A 23,018-nucleotide genomic window follows, 5' to 3' on the forward strand; every position below is an offset into this window, starting at 1 on the left:
ATTGAGGAACGGCAACTTGATCGCCTTTACTTATTGTCGCGTTCTATTTATCAAAACAGTCGTCTATAAACTTGTAGCGGATGGCAATGACTGGAGTTGGATGCAAGATCACGAAAGGTGAAATTATATAACACCAGAGATGACAGCAACATGGAATCGAAAATAAAAACGTCTATATTTCTCTACCGCACTTTGACGTAGCGTTGCCATGCTGTTTTCAGGCTGTTTTATTACAAATAAAGTAAGAAAAGATTGCCATTTTGTTTAATATTCACCATATGGTATGTATTGAAGAGTGGCGTTACACGGATGCTAGGTATACAGCTCCTAGGTATACAGCTCAGTACACAGAAGGAATATATAGAAGGGAAAGAAGTTGAACGGAATGCGGAACTCTGTTTGACTAGGTCATTTTCAGAGACCATTAAAAGAGTCCGACTCAGCTTCGTATGTATGTAAATGCTGTAGGGATATTAGCATCGGCAACAGCACACGCAAAATAAATTGAGGGCAGAATAAAATCATATTGAAATAGGTGGAAAAAGAATTAAGATTCATCGTGTGTATGTGTGTAGGGAGGAGAGAGGGTATATCAGAGGCTACCGAACGCAACCTGGTTTTCCTTCGAGTGGATTGCGCCTTACAAAATTTACTGAATACGAAAATCATGTACAGGCAACAAAACAGATGTAATACCAACCGAACAGAGAAACGGATCTAATTGCACGAGAAGATACATAATTAGTTAAATGGGGGAGGAAAGCTACTCGAAACGGAAATAAAGGAAAGATAAGTAGACACCTGTCAGGATGCACGGTGAACGTGTGCCTCGCGGGATTATATAATGGGAATGTCGAAAGCACAAAAGCTGAGATGGTGCACGAGTGAAGATATATAAGAGATAGACGGGTAAAGAGACGGGAAAAATGGTGTGTCAGGATCGGCCCGGATTGGACTTTTGGTGTTCAGACGCCATAGGGCCGATCCACGTGGGAACAGATTCGACAGTGTTGTGACTTTTGTGGTAGAGGGAGGGGATATATATGGGTAAGCTTGAAAGTTGAATTATACTGTATTATAATATAGTGTATCTAATCATATCGATGATTATCTAAAAGCTTCAAAGCACTGCAAGAAGTTACTCACAAAACACTGAAGACTATTATATTCGAGTTTCTTTTGCTTGTTGGTTTTCTGTCGGGATGTAGAAGATTCGGTGAGGGATGTGTGGGTGGAGGGGAACGTTTCTCGCTTGAAAAGGGTCTCGTCTTTTTTTTCTCTCGGTTCGGGTTGGTTTTAAGTTCGTGAACATTTTGTCCATATCGCACGCATGAATCACGAAAAAGCTGCACTTGGGTGTCTCACATTTCTCGCCGCACTTGACTCTCTCTCTCTCTGTCTCTCTTTTCTTTCTATGTGTGTGTCGTTTCAGCCACTTGGAAATCATAAGTGAAAATTAAATCATTCCTTGCACATATCTACGCATATTGCCAGGAATCGGGGCGTTGGCTTTCGGTGTCGGCATCAAATTCGCAGCTACTTCCATCACTAGATGAGCTTTTAATTTTTCTTAAGTTTTATCACATCGGAGGCTGCAATTCTCGCCCTGTTTGTCAAGGATTTTTTAATTCTTTTTTTTTGTTTGTTTTTGAAATTAAAAAGGAAGTGGGGAAATGGGGTGATACAGAAGGAATCCCCGACAAATGCTGTGCTCTTGTGTGATTGTTACTGATCGCCAGATATGGGAGGGTAATCGGTAATTCCGATCCGTTTCTTCAGCTCCTGTGTCTCTTCATTTTCGCCTTCGCTCATATCACATTAATTTTGCGAATATCAATCGACTTTAGAAGGGGAGTTTCTAATGTGGTTTAAATCGAAATCCCCGCCATAGTTATTCCGTATCGTTCGGACGTCCTGGGCAAATGTGGATAGCACTTTGAATTCTGTAAGCGTTTGAATGAAAGAAGAATGAGCAAATGAAATAGAATAAAAAATAATGAATTGCTGCTGCTGCTGCACAAAAGAAAATGTCGAGGAAGAAATGTTCCTTTGATTTCGTTCAGTATTCCCTGTTCATCCTTGAAATGAAAAATCAAAGCGATGCGCTTCTTTCACTAAATTCCGGAAGTCCTCACAAGTTGGGGGCGCCACGTTGACGGTCGTCCCGCTTGCGCTTAGCTCTGATGATATTTTACCCGTACATTGGCCTCGACAAACATTTTCCTTTCTTCTCGTGTCCACTTTTCCGAAAATATAATAAGAAAAGGGGAGAAAAATGGATTGCAATTCAAATAACAAGCCTAATAGCTACTTAATAAGGTTTCTTGAGAGTGATACAAGAAGCAGGCAAATATCTAAACTCGAGAAAAAAATCACAGCAATAATCGGAGGAGGCTGCTGCTCTATGAAAGAGGGCGCAATGGTTATCGAGAAATGCCGAAAAGTATAAATATAAATTAAGATGAAAGTTTTCTTGTTTTTTTGTTCGGCTCACTACATAAGTAAAGTGGAAGGAAAGTCTACCTCGTCAGGATTTCTTTCAAATATTTTTTTTTTTTTGGGAGGGGGGGATTTTTCTTTTTGTTCGTTTCTTCTTTTTCAATTCAATCACTCTCCGACGCACGGAAACGCAGGGTGGAGCCTTTCTCACATCTCAACAGGAAAACAAGAGGGAGGAATTATAGTAGTCGGACGTCTTAAAATTCCAGCCGATAGGCCGAGCAAGAAGTCTCGTGATCTTGTAAATTGATCGTGCAGCGGGAGGCTGATGGTGCCAAATCAATGCGATTGCGGGCAAGTAGATCCTCGTTGGCGCTGACCCAGGTAGCCAGTGCGTCCGAGTCGTAGGTGGGAATGATGGTGACGTCTGCGAAAAATTATTAACAAAATTATTACAGCGTTGCAAAACTGTTGTGACAAATGTCTAGTACCTAAATCTTTGTCGTCGCCAGTCCAGGATTGTTTGCCCTCCAAAAGAGCGTCAAGAACTTGAGCGGACGGCTCTAGAGTACTCAGTACGTAGTGTCGAGCCCGGATGCGCTTGAAGAAGTCCACGTCCGAATATCGAGGATCGCTGTGATGCGGGATGTACGCCAAATCGACGTAGAATGGGGCGCTGGCAGCGTTGTTGGCGCCGTTGGCGGCTTTGTCGGAAGCTTTGTGCCCGTTGTTGGTTGCAGTAGCTGGGCGCTTGAGCGGGGAACCGTTGCTGCCGTTACTGGAAAAGACGACACCAGGAGCTACAGGGGCTGGTAAACCCAATGGCTTGCCCCACGAAGCCAATGTGTCTTCGTGTTGTTGCTGTTGTTGCTGCTGTGGTGAAAGCTGTTGCGAAAGCGGATGAGGCTGTGGACTGGGAAGAGGTGACGTTTGTGGCAACACTCGTTCATCACGCGAAGAAGATGTGGTCGCAGCTGTCGTGACGTCCTAAACAAAACACAACCGTCAGTTTTAAAGGTATTACAAGTTTGAAATAAAAGAGGAAACGTACCAATTGTCTGCTGGTCGGACTGATAACTGCGGGCTCGGATTCGTAAACATCAGGAGCCACGTAGGGATGCTGCACGTCTCTTGTCGGCGTGCGGTCGTTGCGGTTCAGGTCCTCGTACTGGCCGTGCAAATTGCCGACGACCTCCTCGGTCGTGGCGCTCTCACCGCTTTCGTAGTAGTGATAAGAGTTGCCATTTTGGTGATCTCCAATGTGACGGTAGTCGTCGTTGATGGCCTCCTCCGTCGGATAGAGATCAGCCTCGTCGTACGAGTCGCTGTACTTGGTCGCGTAGGGATGGTAATGGTGGTCTTGATCGTCGTGTTCCGATTCGTACAGATACGCTTCCTGATCTGAGGCCTCGTCTGGATGCGGATGGGAAGATTTCTGGGTCGTTTCAACATAATCCAAATGCTGAGCGTAGTACTCGTCCGTGTACTCGGCAACTGGAACGGACGACGATTGCGAATCTGAATGGCGATCAGACTCGAAATCCGACAGGTGTTGTTGGTGATGTTGTTGTACTGGCGGTTGTTGCTGTTGCTGATAGTAGAGCGTGGAAGAGGCTAGCGGTTCGGAATGGTCGGTATCGTCATCGACATATTGATCGGTGAATGGATTCGGAGACGACGCTGTGTCCTTTTCTTTAAGCCAAATGTTGTGCGGCGCCAATTTAGGATCGGCTAACTCGGCTTTGCTATTGGCTTTGAGATCCACTGGAGTCTGTTGCTGGCCCGGTTGGATCAGTTGGGTCGTGTTGGCTGTCGTAACGGGGTCAGTTGTCTCTGACGAACAGCTGATATCGCTACGGGGCGTCAGGGATCGCTGCTCGAGCCGCTGCTGTTGCAAAAGGGTTGGATCAACGCTGCTGCCGGATCGGTCATCGGAATAGTCTGAACGGGTGCTGGAGATGGCGGACGCCGAGTCATCCACTTTGGTTTCCAAGTGAAAGTCTGACGATTCCGAGGTCTGGATACTGGACAGAGAATCTTTGTTGGCTTCAAAGTCACCGTGGCTGCTACAGCGATCGGTGCTGAATGGAGAGGACGGTACAGGACTGACGGGCGCCACATCCAATTCTTTTTTTATATTCAGTTCGCCAGTGGCGCTGCGAGGTTCGACGTGGCTGACCAAAGACGGCCGATCCAACTTTTCAGCTGGATAATCGTCGTCGGTAGCATGGGAGATGATGGAGCTGGTGGCCGAACGGTCACTGATCGATTCAGATACGACATAGTAAGGTCGGGCACCAGGTTCTCTGTCGTCCCAGCTGGAAGGACCGCTTGAGAAGGCCGATTCTTCCGGTTGATGACGAGCGCCGGATTCAGCAGCCAATGTCAATTTGTCAAACGTCTTGGATGACCAGTTGCTGTCCAAACTGGGAGGTTGAGCTCCATCAGTTTCGCCATCCGACGACGCTATGGTTGATAATTTGCTCGCAGTGCTGATGCTGACACCTTCGTATCCAGCTGCCAAGTAGTTGATGGTCGGCGTCAGTGAGGTCGCTGCAACATCTTCATCTTCATCCTCTTCGTGTTGTTTCTCGGCTCCAGCCAAAGAAGTGGAAGAATTGGAATGGACTTCCATCGAATCCAAACTGGATGGCTGACTCCCGTCTCTAACGTCGTCTCCGAATCGAGTAGGTGGTGGTGCCGCGAAGGATTCCAAATTAGCAGCTGCTGGGATCACCGTTGATTCAACGGCGACTTCTCGGCGGGCAATATTGGGCGAGAGTGGCGTTTTGGGGGTGACGGAAGTCGACGATGAGCAAGACACATTTGAGCAATCAATAGTCTCCGGTTTCAATTGCTCCGTCTTGTCAACGACATCTAATTTAGCCAAATCAGCGCTCTTCGGTTTCACTTCTTCGATGACATTCTTGGAAGTCTCAACTAGTGCGACTACTGGTAAATTGGCCAGTGGATCGCACTTGAGTTGGGATGCGGCCTGTGGAATGACTTCTAGCTCAGGAGTGACGGCTTTCACTTCCACTTTAGTTTCCAATTTGGACAAGGATTCTGCGACTTCAGCTACTTTCGAAACAGCAGATGATGATGCCTCTTTGACATCGTGAATAACTTCTTTGACTTCTTCTACAGTTTCTTTTTTTGATGCAAATAAGTCACTTGACATCTTTTTAACATCTTCGATAGTTTCTTTGACTTCCTCTACTTTGGACGACAAACCTGAATGGGCATCACAATCTGTAACCAAGGACATTTCTTTCACCTGTTGAACTTGGGTTTCTTGTAAGATCGATTCGCATTTTAGCGCTAATTCTTCTGTCTTTTTGACATCTGGGATGATTTCTTTGGCTTCCTCTTCGGTTTCTGATTTTGATGATGATTCAAAGGACACTTCTTTGACCTGCTGTACTTGGGTTTCTATCACTGATTCAGATTTCGACATTGATTCAACCGCCTCTTTGACATCCTGGATGATTTCTTTGATCTCCTCTACTTGCGGTTTGTGCAAGTCAGCCTCGGATTTTGATGCCGTTTCAACGGATGCCTTCTTTGCATCAGCAACAATTTCTTTGATCTCTTCCACTTTGGATGTGAGCGAATTAGCATCGATTGTCATTTCAAGAGAGGCTTTTCTTACATCCGAAATGATTTCTTTGGCTTCCTCCGCTTTAGGTTTGGTTAAGTCAGCATCGATTGTCATTTCAACGGATGCTTTCCTAACATCCGAAATAATTTCTTTGGCCTCTTCCACTTTAGATTTAGGCAAGACAGCATCGATTGTCATTTCAACGGATGCTTTCCTTACATCCGAAATTACTTCTTTGGCCTCTTCCACTTTTAGTTTGGTTAAATCAGCATCGAGTGTCATTTCAAGGGATGCCTTCCTTAAATCCGAAATGACTTCTTTGACCTCCTCCATTTTAGGTTTGGTTAAATCAGCATCAAATGTCATTTCAAGGGATGCATTTCTTGCATCCGAAATTATTTCTTTGACCTCCTCCATTTTAGGTTTGGCTAAGTCAGCATCAAATGTCATTTCAAGGGATGCCTTTCTGACATCTGCAACGGTTTCTCTGACTTCTTCGTCTTCGGAGTGGCAAACAGTTTCAGATTTTGGCGCCGATTCTAGAGTAGCCTTTACATCAGCATGAATAATTTCTTTGATCTCCTCCACTTGAGATTTAGACGAATTGTCGGATTCAAGTTTGAATGTCTCTTTGACGTCAGCGAGGATTTGTTTAACATCCTCTACTTTGTCTTTGGATGGAGTGCTGTCGGTTTCCGATTTGGTTGTTGATTCAGTAAGTGACACTTTGACATCTTGAATGGTTTCTTTGATCTCATCTACTAGAGAGTTAAGAGAGGAGTCAGTTTCCGATTTGGATGGCAATCCTTGTGGGAACGTGAGTTCTTTCAGAAGTTCTGGTCCATCGATGGGTGAGCTGGCAGTGACCGGAGCAACGAATACGAGGTCGGTAGTATCTGTGACTGGTTCACTAGCTACCGATTTAATGTCAGACTCAATAGTTGCCGACTTAATTTCAGCCTCAGTGGATGCCGATTTAATTTCAGTCTCAATAGCTGCCAATTTAATTTCAGTCTCAATAGTTGTCGACTTAATTTCAGCCTGAATAGTTTCCGACTTAATTTCAACCTCAGTGGATACCGATTTAATTTCAGCCTCAATAGCTGCCAACTTGATTTCAGTCTCAATAGTTGCCGACTTAATTTCAGACTCAATATTCGCCATCTTCTTTTCAGATTCGCTAACTGTTGTTTTAATTTCAGACACCACTGCTTCCACTATCGCGTCCTTTTCCACTGAAGTGATCGACGATGCCGAAACATTGGAAAGCTTTCTCTCGGGAATATCCAACTCGAGTTCCAATGGAGCTGCTTCAGAAGTAGAGGATCGCTGGGATTTCACTTCCGCTGATAAAACAACAGTTTCAGTAGTTGCCTGTAGGATGGGCTCGACTACAGCTAAGACATCTTTTTCAGTCTTTCCGTATTTCTCGCATTTTTCAAACACTGGAACAGACTCCTCTTCTTCCTCCTTGGCTGCCATTCCAGTAGGCTCCTTCTCTTTGGTAAGGCATTCACTAACCTTTTCAACCAGTTCGACTGAGCAGATCTTCTGAACCACCTCTTCAATGAAGCCTTTCTCTTTTCCCGAAACTTGCGGTACTTCAACTTCGTCGACTTTGACTGATTTGGTATCTGTAGTTTGAATAGGAACCTCTGGGATGGAATCCTTAACGTCTTTCTTTTCAATATATTCAGTTGGATGGGCTTCGTCGTGGACTGCAATGGAAAGTTCTTCCTTCTTAAACACTTCTTTGGTCTCTTCCAACGAGACTTTCTCTTTCTCCTGCGATTCCACTGGCTTTGTATCCATTTTGGACACTTTGACATCTTCTACGAAAGAACTTTTAACATCCTCGACAAAGTTTTTGACTTTATCCAGGAAACTTTCATGAGAATCGGCGTCTTTTGTCGATTGAGTTGATTCAGAGTCAACCGCTTGGAAACTTTCAACGATGTGCTCGCTGGTTTTGACAACTTCAGCTTCCAAGTCAACAGAAACTTTAACAGACTTGTCGTCCGTCGTCGAGACTTCAACCTTTTCGGTCACGATATCTCCCACAATCATCTCAAGGATATCAGATTCATCCAATGGCTTCGTTTCAGGCGATTTGGCGATTTCTTTAACGCTGGATTCTTCGACCTTTTCAGCTTTGACGGATTTGTTGTCTACTACCTTGGAAACGATTTCTTCTTCAACCTCCTCCTCCTCCTCCTTCTCGGCGGGTTTGACTTCGGGAGTGGTTTTCTTGACTTCCTCGCTCTTCTTTTCTTCAACAGCAGCGCATTTCGCTTCTAGTGGAGAAGAAATCTTTTCTTCGGTTTTCTTCTCTACGGCCGCCTCACATTTCTCTTCTGGCTGTTTTTTCTCAACGGTCGTTTCTGTCGAAGGTTTCTCCTCTGGCGTCTTCTGTTTGGACTTTTCCTCAGTGGCTGGGGTTTTCATGAAATCACCGTACTGGTTGTCGATGGAGGCACGGAATTCCTCCGCTTCGGCCTCTTTGGAACGGGAGACTGCAGTACCGTCAACTGCTGATTCTTCTTTCTTATCCGAGTTGAATTGGCTGGATGGAAGCTGTCGATCCTCACTCTGTCCTTGCGGCTCCTCGTAGCTGAAAGAAGAAGCGCCCTGATCTTCTTCGACGGGAGTGATGGGCACGGCACTATCTTTGGTTTTGATTTCCTGCTGGAAGGCTTCCTCCTCTACTTCCACACCATCGTCCTCTTCGTCCAGCACCAGAGGGGTAGGAATTTCTTTGACTGGAGATTTGACTACAGGAGGGCTAGGTGCTGGTTGATGTGGAGCTACAAAATCGACCACGTCTAACGGGACGGAAATAGGAACGGGTCGAACGACGATTTCTGCTTTGAATTCTTCTTCGACTTCAACTGACGATGGGCCGGAAGATTCATCGTCAACCACTGCTAAGGACGACGACTTGGTAGTCTGTTGCATATCTTTGGGAGAAGACTCCTCCATCTGTGGGGCGGACTTTTGTGTGAATTGATGAGATTCCGGTTGGGATTCCATCGAAGATAGCTGCTGTTCTTCTTCATAGAGACTAGCGCCGGAACGATCAAGGACGGGCGTTGGTTCTAGGTCGGAAAGGGAAGAGAGAGATGAAAGGGCATCCTCTTGGTGGCCCGTGCTCTCCACAGTCAATTCATGTGATTGGCGTTTTTCAATATCATGTTGGTCATCAACATGTTGGTCATCGATTTCTTCTTCTTTTTCGACATTGTCTACTTTTTCAGAGACAACGTCAGCGCTTTCTTTGGATTGAATCTCTTCAGTGGTAGAGCTATCGCATGGGCCAGACAACTGAGAGGCGACCACATCCGGTTGTTTGTGATCTTCTTCTTTGTCTTTTTCTTCGTCGAGTTCTTTGTCAATGGTCTGATGTTCTAAGGAGCTCTCTTCCTGGTAGACTTTTTCCTCTTCTTCCACTTCTTTCTCCCTGTCAACATCTTCGACGTCGTCGTCTTGATGTTCTTCGGGTTGTGGCTGTGGAGAAGGAGAAAGAGGTTTGCTAGTTTCCACCGATTGGGATGAGACGGCGGGCTGAATTTCTTCTTCCACCGGCTCTGGCGAGGTTGTGGCGATTTCTTCGTGTTGGTCTTCGATGACATTTTCATCTTTTTCTTCGACTTTGTCATCTTCGACATTTTCATCCTTTTTATCTGCAACTTCTTTCTCTTCACTGGGTTCTTGCAACTCTTCGACTTGTTCCTTTGGACTTTCTTGTTGGGTAGCATCCAAGTTGTGACTTTGTTCAATTTGATCGATTATGTCATTTTCGCTCACGTTGGCCATCTCATCTCCGGATGCAACCGGCTGTGGAGAGGCTGATTTGGGTCTGCCAGCGTCGACCGATGTGGACGAGACAGCCGGCTGAATTTCTTCCTCTTCCACCGGTTCTGGGCATTCGTCCGTCTCGAGGTTGTCATCTTGATCGTTGGATCGTTGGTCAACCTGAGCGACGTCCACCGCAACTTCGTTATCGATCGATCGTTCTTCGGCTTCATTGGCCACCTCTTCTTCGTCTTGGACATCTACAACGTCGTCAGGTTTTCCATTTTCTTCGACGTCAGCTACTTCTTCCGGTTCCTTATCGTTGGCTGATTTTTCGTCGCATTCTTCCGGTTCAACAGTTTCTGGGACGGTTTCTTCCTCGTCATCTGTTTTCTCTTTAACTTCCTCGTCATCTGTTTTTTCTTTAACTTCCTCGGCGACTTCCTCGGCGACTTCCTCGGCGACTTCCTCCACAACTTCATCCGTCACGGCTACTTCGGCATCTTCTGTCTCGGCGTCCGCTTCAGCATCTTCCGTCTGGACAACTTCTTCGGAGATAACCGCGTCAGCAACTTCGGGCTCCTCAGATCCGACCCCTTCATCTCCGCCATCTTCCACTTGGGCGATTTCTTCCTCATCGGCTTCCACTACCTCCTCCTCATCTTTTTCGGCGCTCTCCTCCGCCTCATCCGCATCAGCGACTTCTCCGGCGACTGAGCCTTCGGCTTGCTCTTCGGCTTGTTCTTCGGCTTGTTCTTCCTCTTTTTCTTCGACCTCATCTTCCGCGTTGGCAGGATCTGGTTCAGAATCGTGTTGCGACTGCTGTTCGACCGCTTCTACATCCTCCAAAATCTGGCTCTCAATCGCTTCCAGAACGCTCGTTTCATCCGGCACTTGGCCTCCATCTTCGGTCGGTGTGTCTTGTTTTGGTGAGCTGGCCGCCTGAGGGGCCTCGACCGCGTTGAAATCCTCTTCGACAACGGCCGGCTGCTCTTCAGTTGGCTGTTCCTCCGTGGTGACAGCCGCCACAGCGACAACAGCTGCAGCAGCTCCAACGACAGTAGCAGCAGCAGCAGCGGCAGCTTTCACTGGTCGCTTGACAGCTTTGCCTGATGGAGTCGACGACGACGATGAAGCGGCCGGGGCCTTGGGAGCCGGTTTAGGAGTCTCTTTAGCTGCTGCGGGTTTAGGTTTAGGAGCCGCTGGCTTGTCTTTCTTTAACGGCTCCTTGGCGACGGGAGCTTTGGGTTCGGCTGGTTTGCTCGTCTCCTTGGGCTTGGCCTTGATGGGTTTGGTCATCGTTTTGGCAGGGCTGACCGGCGTCGCCTCCGTTGTCGAAGGAGCAATCTTCTTGACCAGTTTAACCCTCGTCTTGTCTTCATCTGCTGGCTGTCCCCGAACGCTGGAAGCCGAGCGTTTCTCGCGGGATTGGCTCTGACTTCTTTGAACCTTGTCTTTTATGTCCTTGTCATCGCCGGGTTTTTTATTCTTGGTGATCTCTTCGGCCCGTTTCAACGAAGCCGGACTCTTGAACGAGTGAACTCTGGCCTCGACCATTTTCATGTTGGCCACATCCTTTTTGATTTTGGGTGCCAGCGTTTTATTGGACTCGCCGTTGACGGACATGGCCGTCTCTTTCTTAGCCGCTGTCGTCGTCGTCGTTGATTTGATGGGCGCTGCTGTCGTTGGCTTGGCTTCCGCTTTCTTGGCGCGCAGTTCGGTGCTGCCCGTTCTCGACGAGCTGCTCAGAACATCAGCCTTGATGACTTTAGGAGCCGGACGTGGCTTGGCATCCGCCTCTTTGGAATTGGCATTGCTGCCGGAATGATCAGCCGCTTTGGGCGGCGGCTTGCTGCTCACTTCCTTGCGGACGGCCGAAACTTTGACAGGAACTGGTTCAATTGGGGTGTGACGAGGCGACGAAGTGCTCTTCGTCTTGACTGGGCTCTTGGTGAAAGCGCTGGACGTGGATGACGGAGTGATGACGGCGGACGGCGGAGCGGCCACATCTTTGGCCATGAAAACGGGCGACTTGAGGAATTCCAATTGACGGAACTTTTCCAGCCCTTCGAGGATCTTGTGTTGAGGAGCACTGCCTGGGAACAGGAGGCGAGTGACGGGCTCGTTGGGATCGGCCGGCTGCCACACCAGCAGGGCGCAAACCGAGACAATGTCCAGCAGCGGAATGCGGAATTCTTTGCCGCCCATTTTGATGGTCCGGAAAGCCGTCGAAACGTCTCCAGAACGCCAGAGACGCATGAGCTCCTTGACCTCGGGACTGTTGGCGCTGGGACTGACGATGAACATGTCAAGTGTTCCGTGCCCCACCTATAAGATGATGACAAGAGAGATCAGAGATAATGAAGCACTCAATATGCGCGACTCTATATCTGTTCTATTTATACCTTGTGGTAGAGATTGATGGGCTCCAGAGTGGCAGAGCGATAGATTGGCTGTGCTTTGAGCTGTAAAGCTCCAAGGCCGGCCGACATGGCCCGGCATAGATCATTGATGTTGACAGTGAGCGATTCGGAAGTAGAGTCGGCCGCATTGATCTGCTGGTCAATGTCACCGAGGTCAACTTCACCGTCCCGTGGCAAATTGCAGAAGATGTGACCCATTTGCGGGTAGACGGGGCTGGCGGCTTTGCGGCAGATGGCCCCCGTCAGGCCGCTGAGAGAGCTGGCATTGCTCCGTGTCATGACGACCGCGTCGAGCCTGATTAATAAACGGGCCTTCAATTAATAAACGTTGGACCGGAATGGATGCCAATAATTGATGAGGAGGAAACAGACCGGTCCAAGTGTCGGGTGAAATCCCAGAAGCAGGGCTTGCGTCCGAATCCTCCATCGACGAGAATGTTGAATCCGCTGATGCCGAAGAGGGCAGAGTCTCCCTGTCCGCCTGGGAAGACGTAGAGGGTCGGGTGATTGAACCGGATGTTGCCAACGACGTCGGATGGCTCCAGGAGATGATCCAACGTCACCGACGGCAGAATATCGGAAATGTATCGGATAAAAGAATTGACGGCGTCTTGTTGGCTCTGCGACTCGGCGGCGCTCAATCGACCGGGCGGGTTGATGGATATCTGCCATCATAACAAGAAATGAGACGCAATGAGACGCCAGTCGCTCGTACCATATACTACATTCCCCCCAATCGTAAATGGATATAAAAAAGAATGAAAAGTCGCAACGATGCCTTCGCGTTCGTCGTTGCCATTACCTTGGCGGCTTTGATGGCAGGATCCTGATTGATCTGCTCGGCGCTCCATTGACCCTCGTCGGCGCAGTGAAGGTCCATCGTGATGCTCGATTCGTAGGCTCGATAGAGCCGCTGGATTTCGGGGTCTTGCACGATGTGCATAAAGTCGCCAAAATCGTAGGTTCCATCCTATACGACAGGGATCGGCAAAAGGAGACGAATTTAGGTCAACGTCATCAAAGCTGGGGGAGGGGGGAAATGGAGAAGAAGTAAAAAAGAGACTTGTAAAATCCAGGATCCAGGTCCTGACAATGTGTAGCCGGCGTGAATAACGTGCCGATGGCGCGTGAACGAGGCCAGAAGATTGCGCATGCACTGCTTGAGCGTGCTCAACTGCGGCTGGATGAGGATCTCAGTGACGAGCGAGTCGGAAGCCAACTGGATCAGTTTCTCTCCTGCGGAGTCGAGTTGGAAGAAGAAGAAGAAATGCAGATGAAATCATTGTCAGAAAAACAGTCGTCGAGCCGAGCCGAGCCGAGTGAAATCGTGCGACCGAACCAGGTCGTCGTCAGGCTCCATTTCGTTATTGGCAAACCAAATGGAAATGCAAAGCTATACGCAACGTCGTCGACAAATAAGCCGGGCGGACGGATGACGGGGTTGGAGAAAATAGGCAGCCGTATCTAATCCAATTAAGAATCTGCAAAGTCTGCACGGGGGGCTTATATACTACATCCATCTCCGACCCTAGGAGCCAGCCATTAAACAAACGCCAGCATATTTTCAAATTGATCCGAACTGGGCCGTTATTGCATCGCTGGCGCATTTCACTTCAACTAATAATCCAAAAGGAAAATGCAGAGGAGACGTACCGTTCCTGACTTCTTCGCCGTTGGGGCATTGGGTCGCGATGTTGCGGAGCTCCGACTCGATATCGATCTGCGTTCCGACGCTGTCCCACGAGGCCAGTCCTGATGATGTCGTGGCATTGCACCGGCAAAAGAAGAAGGACACGATCCACCAGAAAGACAAGAGAGAGAGAAAAAGAAAAATATAGATTAAGGAATGTTATTGTCTCCGTGACTATTATTATCTAGACGACTGTTATTTTAGACGTCGGACATGTCCACCTTGAAACAAAACCCCACAAACGTTAGAAACGCATTCCGTCTCTAGATGTTGCGGAGGGTCAAAGATAATCGTTACATGTTATTTCATTGATCCGAATCATGCGGTTGCACTGTGGAATCCTCCTCTCCCGTCTGTCATGTTCCAACCGACAGACCTCGTCGTACATATGGCCAGACTTGGTCTTATATTGGCCCCCATGGGTCAATTGCTCCCATTTTTCACCCAAAGTCTGACTGCTGTGTGAGACAGAGGGCTAGCTAGATAGAAATGGTATACATTTGGCTGTGCTCTCATTGTCGGGCGACGACACATTTACCCACCAGCCAGTTAAAAACACACGTCCAAGCTTTCCTCTTGGGCCGAAGTTTCCCAACGTATTGCCACGTCGCCATTTTGTTTGTGTCCATCTCGGACTTTCGACGCATTGCGCAGTACTATACAACAGCGAACCTACAATATTATTATACAACGACAACGACGACGACATTGCGGCATTACATATCTTTGGACTGTGCTATTACTGTCTCGAGTGTTGGAGCGTTTTTACGACTCTTGAAGTCGAGTTGCTTCGTCTGACGTGAAATTTCGTCACGGAGCGATGCCCGTCTCAATGGCATTTTCTCTCTGCCGCTCGTTCTACCTGCTGCCGGCCAACATGGCGAAATGGGCTCCCGAAGAGAAATAGGGACATGGCCAGACGACCGACCGTCCAGCGGAATCGAGAAGAAAAATAAAAGTAAATAAGCTTCAAGGTTCTGGGAGAGAGTTGAATTGGTGATCCGTTTTGCGGTCGGCCCAATTCCGAGGCATAGCTCCGAACGGCCGTGTCGTGCTGCTGCCACGTCCTTCCACATCCAACCACCAAGGGAAAGTTGAGTCCGGAATTATAAAACACACATACGTACTGATCCCTTCCCAAAAAAAAACGTGGGAATCATTTTCACGAAATGTTTGACGTGCTCAAGGCACAACCCCCTGGAGAATATAAAGTGTCGGTTGGCGGAGTTCCTCCCTAAAAAAAAAGAAAAAGAGCGGCCCGAAAAGCTACTATACTATCACGTTGTAAATTTTCGCTGGCAGTTGGGGGGGGGGAGGGAGGACGGCTAAGTTTCTTTTTTTTTTTTGTTTCGCTACTATACTTATCCTTCACATACCCTCGTGCCATTTCCAAGTGGAAAGTATTGATCGGTCGTTGGTCTGCTAACTTTTTGGCCGACTCAATCGAGGACAAGGGGGTTTTTTTGTTACCGGCAGACGGAGTCACGGAATCTCATCCAGACAACGGGGCCCAAAAAGAGCGAAAAAGAAAAACGCCAATCAAGAGAAGATGTTTCAGATCAGGTTGCATTGTTTCTTTTTCTTTTTTAGTGGTTTCAAGTTATTCCGGCCATTGATAGCATAATGTAATGGAAGCCGGTGAACAAATGTTGTTATTAGGAGACGGAGCTGAGAGATTCCATCTTCCAGCCGGTCGGTAGCAGCTGCGAAACCGCCCCAGCGTCAACAAACGTTTATGTTTTCAACGCACCCACGGACGCCGACCCGGGTTTCCGGGTTCTATCTACATTCCAGCTGACTTGGCTTTCTCTTCTTCTTCTTTGAGATTGAACAAGAAGAAGAAGAAGGCAATATCACAGACAAGGCAATAGTTTCCCAGCATGTGATAGATATATACAAAAGGAAAGGCGGGGGAAGAATAGGAGGCGAATGATTGAATCCGACGTTAAATAAGATGAAAGAGGCAACTGTGGCAACTGCATAGAAATCGGGTCGAATTATCGCAGTCGAACGAGCGAGAGTCTTTGACGACTTTTCTCTCAAAAAATAAGAAAAAGGGAAATTGGCAAAAATAGGAGCCGGGAGAGTATTCCTTCCGCTTCAATGTGTCCGTCTAATATACGAACGTCTATGCCGTATACATTCAACGAGAACTCTGCCAGTCTCGGTGCGCAGCGCACAACGCCCTGTACTACTACGTAAAAGTACAGACTGACAAATTATGGTAATCTTCTTCTTTTTTTTCGGCTTCCTTTCACTACGCAACTGGAGAGCCCAGTAATGCAGTCATCAAGAGGAGCTTATACACAAAATCTCTCTCTTTCAACCCTTACTCTACATACACATATATATGTGTGAACTGTAGAAATGTAAATCATGCAACTCTGTCGGGCTAACATTCTCGATATTTCCAACGCCATTTTCTCTCTCTTTTTCCTCGACTATCGTGATTGGGATTAAACCAGACTTCTTTTTCTAGTATTATGGCATTATTAGTGGTTGTTCGGGGTTTTTAGACTGTCGAATGAAAATAACTAGAGAGAAAGGAATGTTGGGTAGTATCGATCGGATGTCAAGATGCCGTCGATTCCGGCACGACTTCCTGTGTGCGGGTCCTCACATCACTCAACTTTTTTTCCCTGCCGTTATGAAAGCGTCACGCCGGAAAAAGAAGAAGAAGAACAGGAGTCTCTCTGCTATTGGCACCAGAGTGATAACCCACCACACGTATGTAATTTCAGCAGCAGAGAAATTGACCGTCGTAACTCGATGGAAAAATCGATCATTTTGCCGCATTTGTGTGCGGTCATTTCGACAATGATTTTCCCATCGGGGCTGACGGACGGCGACACATATTATCCAACAACAACAACTCCAATACGGCATTGTAGTGTATGCTTTTTCTTTTCCCGAAATAAAACAACAATGGCCGCCAAAAAGTTGGAAATGATGTGTGGTCACGGTTAGTCGCGGACCTTGTCTCGCCAGAAGTAAAAAAAAGAGAAAAAGTTATTTTTTTTTTCCCGAGACGAACGGGATAAGAAAAGAAAATTCCATGTGCAAACGTGCGCGCATACTATACGGTCCGCGTCCGCTCTCGTTTTCGATTGTTTGTTCGCCCGCGTTCGCCTCATTAATTTCTGTTTGGTGTTTTACGAACTGTAATTCTCTGGTTATGTTTTGAAATGCGCATTTTACTCTGTAAGTTTCGTCGGGTGGGGTAGGCGGAGCTGAGCGCAATTTAAACTAACAGACCATTTTGTTCCCCAAAGCGAAAGTTACAGAAAAAGAAAAAAAGGCCGTTAGATTATATACGTTGTTGTTGTATATAGATCCTTTTGTCGTGATGATTTTATTTATTTATTTGGACGCAAAAAAAGAAAAAAACCGGGGGATAAGGCGGCCATGCAGTAGGCGATTGGCTGAATGCGTGGGAAATCAACAAAATGAGAAAACGGCGAAATAACGAAAAGCGCTGGTCTGGATATAAGTTGACGGGTCTGGGGGGATGATACTCTCTCTTGTTTGTTTGTTGAATCTGTTTTTTTTTTGTTGTTTGTTTTGCTAATGGTCCGGTTTTTCTTGTTCTTCTCTCTCGAGAAGTAGAAGAAGAAGAGAAAAAAAAAAGCCCGGAACGGGTTGAAAATCGGATTTTCGTTCAACCGAGTCGTAATGGAAATAGGAAGACAACAAAAATATACCAGTCAACTAAGCCCTTTTTGAAAAGACGGATGGGATTCTTTTTATTCCCCACCCCCCTCTCCTCCATCCACCAGAAGAGGGGCTGGGATATTTAGCTAATAGAAAACGGGAGAGAAACCAACCAATCTCGCCGGATCATTACACGTTGAGTGATTGAAAATAAAAGAAAAAAGGGGAGAAGCAGAACGAAACGAAACGAAAAAAAAAAAGAGATTTCCACACGATGATGACGGTGGTTTGGTTATTAACTTGTGTGTGTTTGTCTAGTGTGCACCCATGCATGGGTATGTACAGATCCAGTCGTATATACGTTGGCCATCTCGCGAATGTTTACAGGGATCTCTTAACTTACGAGCACAGTGTTTCCCTTTTACTTTTTGGGTCGGTGTGGGTTGGTTCCCAGCTGGAAGCGAACCGCGAACAGAACGAGACCATTTCATCATCATGCAGGGCTGGACGTTAAGCCCATCAGGGGCAATTAACGGGGGATGAGAGAAGGTCTGGAATCCGGCTACTTTGACGTCCAGCAAGATCGGCTTTTGTTTCTCTGTCATTCTTTTATTTTTAAGACACAACCATTAAAGAAATAAAGAAGAAGACGGTCGGACAGGGGCGGCAAGTCATGCGTGAATTAGACAGCAGGACTTTTGGGCCAGCCGGCCGGCAACAAAAGCACAACCGGAAATCAATATGACAGCTGGACGAGTTTTTCCTGTCCATCCGCTTCATATTTCTGACTGAGAAAACGTACTACGAACGTGCACAGCCGCGCTTTTTGCACGAATAAGTCCATTTCAAAGTGAATTATTTCGCTTGGCACTGCTGGATCACGTAAAAGACATTAACTATTTGCTGATGTCGGACAGTCAGCCGGTCGGCCGGAATCGATCCGTCTCGACACGGAACATAAAAAAAAGAAAGAAAAGAAAAGAGGGCCAGCAGCAGCGCACTTATATGTACGTGTATATATAGCGACCTATAAAGGCCAGCCGCTTCGGTCGGGAAATTTCTGCAGGGAATCGATATTAGCCGTCGGTTGTCATAGCAACCAGCACACACACACGCAAAGGGGAATAAAAAAAAAAGCCGGCCGGCGAAACGCTGCTACACACACACACATCCGCCGAGCGCCCTCCAACTCAACCCCGGGTTTCCTGGGCGAACACAACCGAAAAAAAGGAAAGTTCATCCTCGACTGTGTTACAAGAAATGTTGTGTGTCGTGATTATTATCATCATATCATTTCGCTGGTGGAAATTGCAAACGCCGGGGCAAATCTCGTTTCGTGAGCTATAGTATTGGACTCGGGAGTTGATTGTTAATCAAACAAGGCCCTCGTGTCTTTTTCGTTAATTAGCTGATGACGACGACGACAGCTGAAAGGGCGACTTGATGAGAGACAATAACTTGGAGTGTGTGTCAAAGTTGTTATTGACAGCCCGAGCACACGACGGAGGAGGAGCGGTCTCTCTCTCTAATATGTTGCGCCTCGAGGAGAAAAACGAAGCCAGTCAACCGCTTTCGTATTCACATGAAACTCAGAGAGACTCGACGTGACGGCCTTATTTCTCGTCGACGAAACGAACGACGACCTGGGCTTTGCTCTCTTTTCTTTTTTTACGGGAAAAAGAATCAATAATCACGGCCCCCCTGCCGCCCGGTTGTTGGGCCGCGCCCCACCTTTGATCAGCTGACTGCCTGTGAGACTGGGATAGTCTTCGACGTACCGCCCCCAACCGGCCGAACAATAACAAGGCGACATTTATAATTGTGATCTCGTTCCGATCGAATGGCTGAAATTTCTTTCGGGTGTTGAAAGAGAAAAAAAAAAGAAAAAACCGGATGAGTCACCGGCGTCTTCCTGGTGCGCACGAAGGGAAACTGTTGGTACAAAAAAATAAAAAACGTGTTGTTCCATGTCAAAACCGAAAAAGAAAACAAGGAGACAAGGGGCGACACGCACGAGCTGAGTCGAGTCTGAACCGATCCCGTCAAGCGCGGTCGAAACAGCTAATAACCGAAAAGGCAAGAAAAACGGAAACGCTCGACTTTTCGACGGGCCCCCGCTCTCCCACACACGCAGACAAACTGATAAGAGCGGCCGTTAATGATGTAGGACGGACCCCACTACTCGCCTTTTAAGGCCGGAAATGAATTTAACATCCTACTACTTCAAACTCAATCGAATGCGGGAGAGAGAGATAATTTGTTAGGTACTTTCTCGTCTCATTTAAATGCGATGGCTGATGGGCTGCACGTCTCAGACGATATGCGATCGAATCACGTCCCAAACATATCCAGCCCAGACCGGGGAAGGAAAAGAAAAAAAGAATAATAACACGCCCGTTCCGATTAGCCAACCAAGTCGAACGTATTCCGTCAACTTTTTTTCCAATTTGTTTCCTTTTTTTATTTATTTCTTTGGAAAAAGGAAAATCTCTTTTCGTTCCTCCGGTGACCGCAAGGCATCACTCACTTCTTCTTTTTTCCCTCTCTCTCTCTCGCTGCTGCTGCGCAATAATATTGAAAAACATCCGTGACGTCATACCGTGTGATTAAACAGAAAAAAAGTGGAGACCGCAACTTAACACCGGAATCGCCCACTTGCCGAGCTGCACGGGCGGAGAGTCTAAACGAGAAAAAGTTGTTCGGAGTAGGAGCCAACGCCGACGAAATGAATCCCGGAAAGTAATAAGGATTGTGCAACGTAGCGGATGCCCAGAAACGACATCAAACTTCCCCTTATTCGTTCGAAAATTAGCCGGAAATACACGCACACACAAGGAAGAATGAAATAACTCGGAAGCGTCGAATTGGAACCGAAAAACGCCACGACGCCTAAACAGAAGAACAAAAATTTGTTTCTCGACACGAGACAAGACCCTCCCAAAATTGGAACCATTACAACACAGGCCGGAGGGACTAGTACATACGCGCAAATTGTATCCGTCGAATGTGTGTGTGTGGGAGTTACAAGATTAAAGTTGTTCTCCCCCTCTATCCACCCCACTCCAATTCCTCGTCATCAAACAGTGAAATAAATTTTACTTGGTGGTGGTGGTGGGTGCGCTATGTTTAATTGCGTCGCCCCCCCCCCTCCTCTCTGTCTGTCCCCCTTCGGGACACACGGAAACGGAATGACTGGATGGAAATTGTTAGTAGATGAGACGGGCACACGCATCTCTCTCCATACGACACACATATCGAAATGGCGAGGGGGGTCTGCCCGGCTGAGTTATTTGGCTGTGAGTCACCTTGGCAACGCCACAGAAGAGGACCAAAGTCCCGTTCCACACACACACACACATCCCATATGTTTATGGAGATTGGAGTGGTGCCGCTTCCTAGTCAATGGATAATATCATCTTATCGTTGATCCATCGATTCTTGTTTTGAATGGTGAGGTTCCCCCCCACCACCAGTACCACCGGGAGAGATCCGCCATTTTGAGACACTTGGTGCTGCTGCTGCTAAGACGCATAGGAAAATCTTGCCCTGGACTCCCGTCGTCGTTGGTCGACCGGGGGTGCTGTGTGTGTCTGTGTGTGGCCAGTGCCTGATGCAACTTAGATCGGGCAGTCGAGCGTGACTCGACACGTCTATGTGATTATACAGCCGCACCGGTCGCTCGTGAAGGATATTGCGGTGGACTCGGTGGCTACTCCAGCCAGCTCAGTCTGCCCTCGCCCAGCAAACGCACACACGTAAGAAGAAAAAGGGGTGGGGATTCGGGTGAAACCGTGGCAGCACAACGAAAACGTATAAAAGTTGGGAAAAAGACAACGCCCCGAGAAAATTGCCAAAAAATCAACTCGCCAGTTTGCCATGCGCAACTGCAAACTCTCTTATTCTATTCATTATTGAGTAGGCTAATCAAGTGGAAATGAATAGACATTTATGTTTTGAATAAACTGACCTTTGGCGAGATGTTCTAGTAGGACTTGCTTGTGCTGTTCGCTGTGCGGCTCACTGAGGACGATCAGCAAATAGCCACCGGAAAGCGGCGAGAAAGCCGATGAGGCGGACGAAGTCTCGTCGGCCATCGTCTCGGCTCTGATTCGCCAATGGAATTTCGACGGGCCGAGATTTGTTTTCGGGTCGGGTACAGAAGACAACAAACCGACTGCTTTTTGCTCTGCGTTGCGTTGGAGAGGTAATGTACGCCTTGGACTGGTTATTCCTCTCTCGAATCAAAGTGCCAAAGGGGGAAATAAATAGGAAAAGGAGAGAGAGAGAGAGGAGAGAGAGGAGAGAATGTGAGACAATGGATCTTGGACGACGTCGCAAATGGAACTGACAGTCGGCCAACGGCTGGAGGAGCCTCATCCACAATTTTCCTCTCTCTCTCTCCAGTTGCCCTTGGCGACCGTCTCAAGTGCTGCCAAGGGGGGAAGGGGGAGGAGCGTCGGGCAGCGCCGCGACGCCCCCCACGACAAGAGAAGAACTTGCGCGCTCTGCTCCGCCGATTTTTTTCTTCTCTCTTTCCATCGGAAAAATGTTCTTGGCCAAAAACCTAGAAAAGAAGAACAAATTAATTTTGCAACGGGCGAAAGTTACAGGCCGAACTGATGACGCAACGATAATACCTGGGCCAGCAACTCTCTCTCGAATCATAATAAACATCACATCAGGCCGTTCATTAGCGTCGTCGTCGCCAGGTGGAGGCCGCCGCAGCAGCTGAACCTAATTCCATTTTCAAAACAAAAACAAACGCCAAAAAAGACGTGCGAGGACGAGTTGTCCGAGTTGTCAGCAGCCGAGCGAGTCGAGACAATGTTGTTGGATTGCGGTTTTCTCTCCTTCTCCTACAGGAGCCCTGGAAGGAGTGTGTACATATGGCCGTGTGTTGTTTCGGCAATATGCTGGCCATGGCCTAGCGTCAGAAAATCCGCTCTGCCATTCGCCATTCCGCTAGTATGTACGTATAGCCGGCCACAAAATGGCGACCGAGGTGTGGTTGTGTGCGTTGCTCAACTCTCTCTCTCTCTCTCGCCAATGACGCCATTATTATTTATTCACGTTTCGATATTGTTTTGGCTGCAACCCGAGAGCCTTTTTTATTTTTTTCTTCCGTGTCATTGTCCCTGACTATTTGTCATCTGCACAGCATATCAGGCCCGGCCTCACGCGCCACAGCCCCGTTGCTGGAAATAAAAAAGAAAAAGGAGGAAGAAAATTGTTCATTTTCTTCCTCCTTGATTACGCCAACACGACAGCGACCGACCGACCGACCGGAGTCTGACCCACTCAGTTTCTTTTTCGCTTGCCAAAAAATAAATAAAGAAAGAAAGAAATAATCCGGACCTATACCAAAAGCCGGCAGTGGTCTAACCGGATGTGAACCGCACCCAACGACGCCAACCCCCAATCT

At 47.4% G+C, this 23,018-nt stretch overlaps 1 protein-coding gene across 2 annotated transcripts; it reads right to left on the reverse strand.

The window, feature by feature from the left end:
- Positions 1 to 258: 258 nt before the first annotated feature.
- Positions 259 to 22,015, reverse strand: LOC124194305 (microtubule-associated protein 1B-like). Of its 2 annotated transcripts, XM_046588434.1 has the most exons (10): positions 21,564 to 22,015; positions 13,909 to 14,007; positions 13,319 to 13,491; positions 13,058 to 13,225; positions 12,628 to 12,920; positions 12,238 to 12,550; positions 6,131 to 12,160; positions 3,491 to 6,085; positions 2,931 to 3,426; positions 259 to 2,866 (listed from the first exon to the last, which is right to left on the reverse strand). In XM_046588434.1, exons 1-10 carry the CDS (start codon positions 21,688 to 21,690, stop codon positions 2,697 to 2,699), a joined length of 10,464 nt encoding a protein of 3,487 aa, XP_046444390.1. In that variant the 5' UTR covers positions 21,691 to 22,015; the 3' UTR covers positions 259 to 2,696. The 2 variants fall into 2 exon arrangements, with proteins under 2 accessions (XP_046444390.1, XP_046444389.1); XM_046588433.1 differs by having other exon boundaries at positions 3,491 to 12,160.
- Between the last annotated feature and the right edge of the window lie 1,003 nt (positions 22,016 to 23,018).

This window comes from Daphnia pulex, chromosome 5, assembly GCF_021134715.1.
Source record: "Daphnia pulex isolate KAP4 chromosome 5, ASM2113471v1".
Taxonomy (NCBI): Eukaryota; Metazoa; Arthropoda; class Branchiopoda; order Diplostraca; family Daphniidae; genus Daphnia; species Daphnia pulex.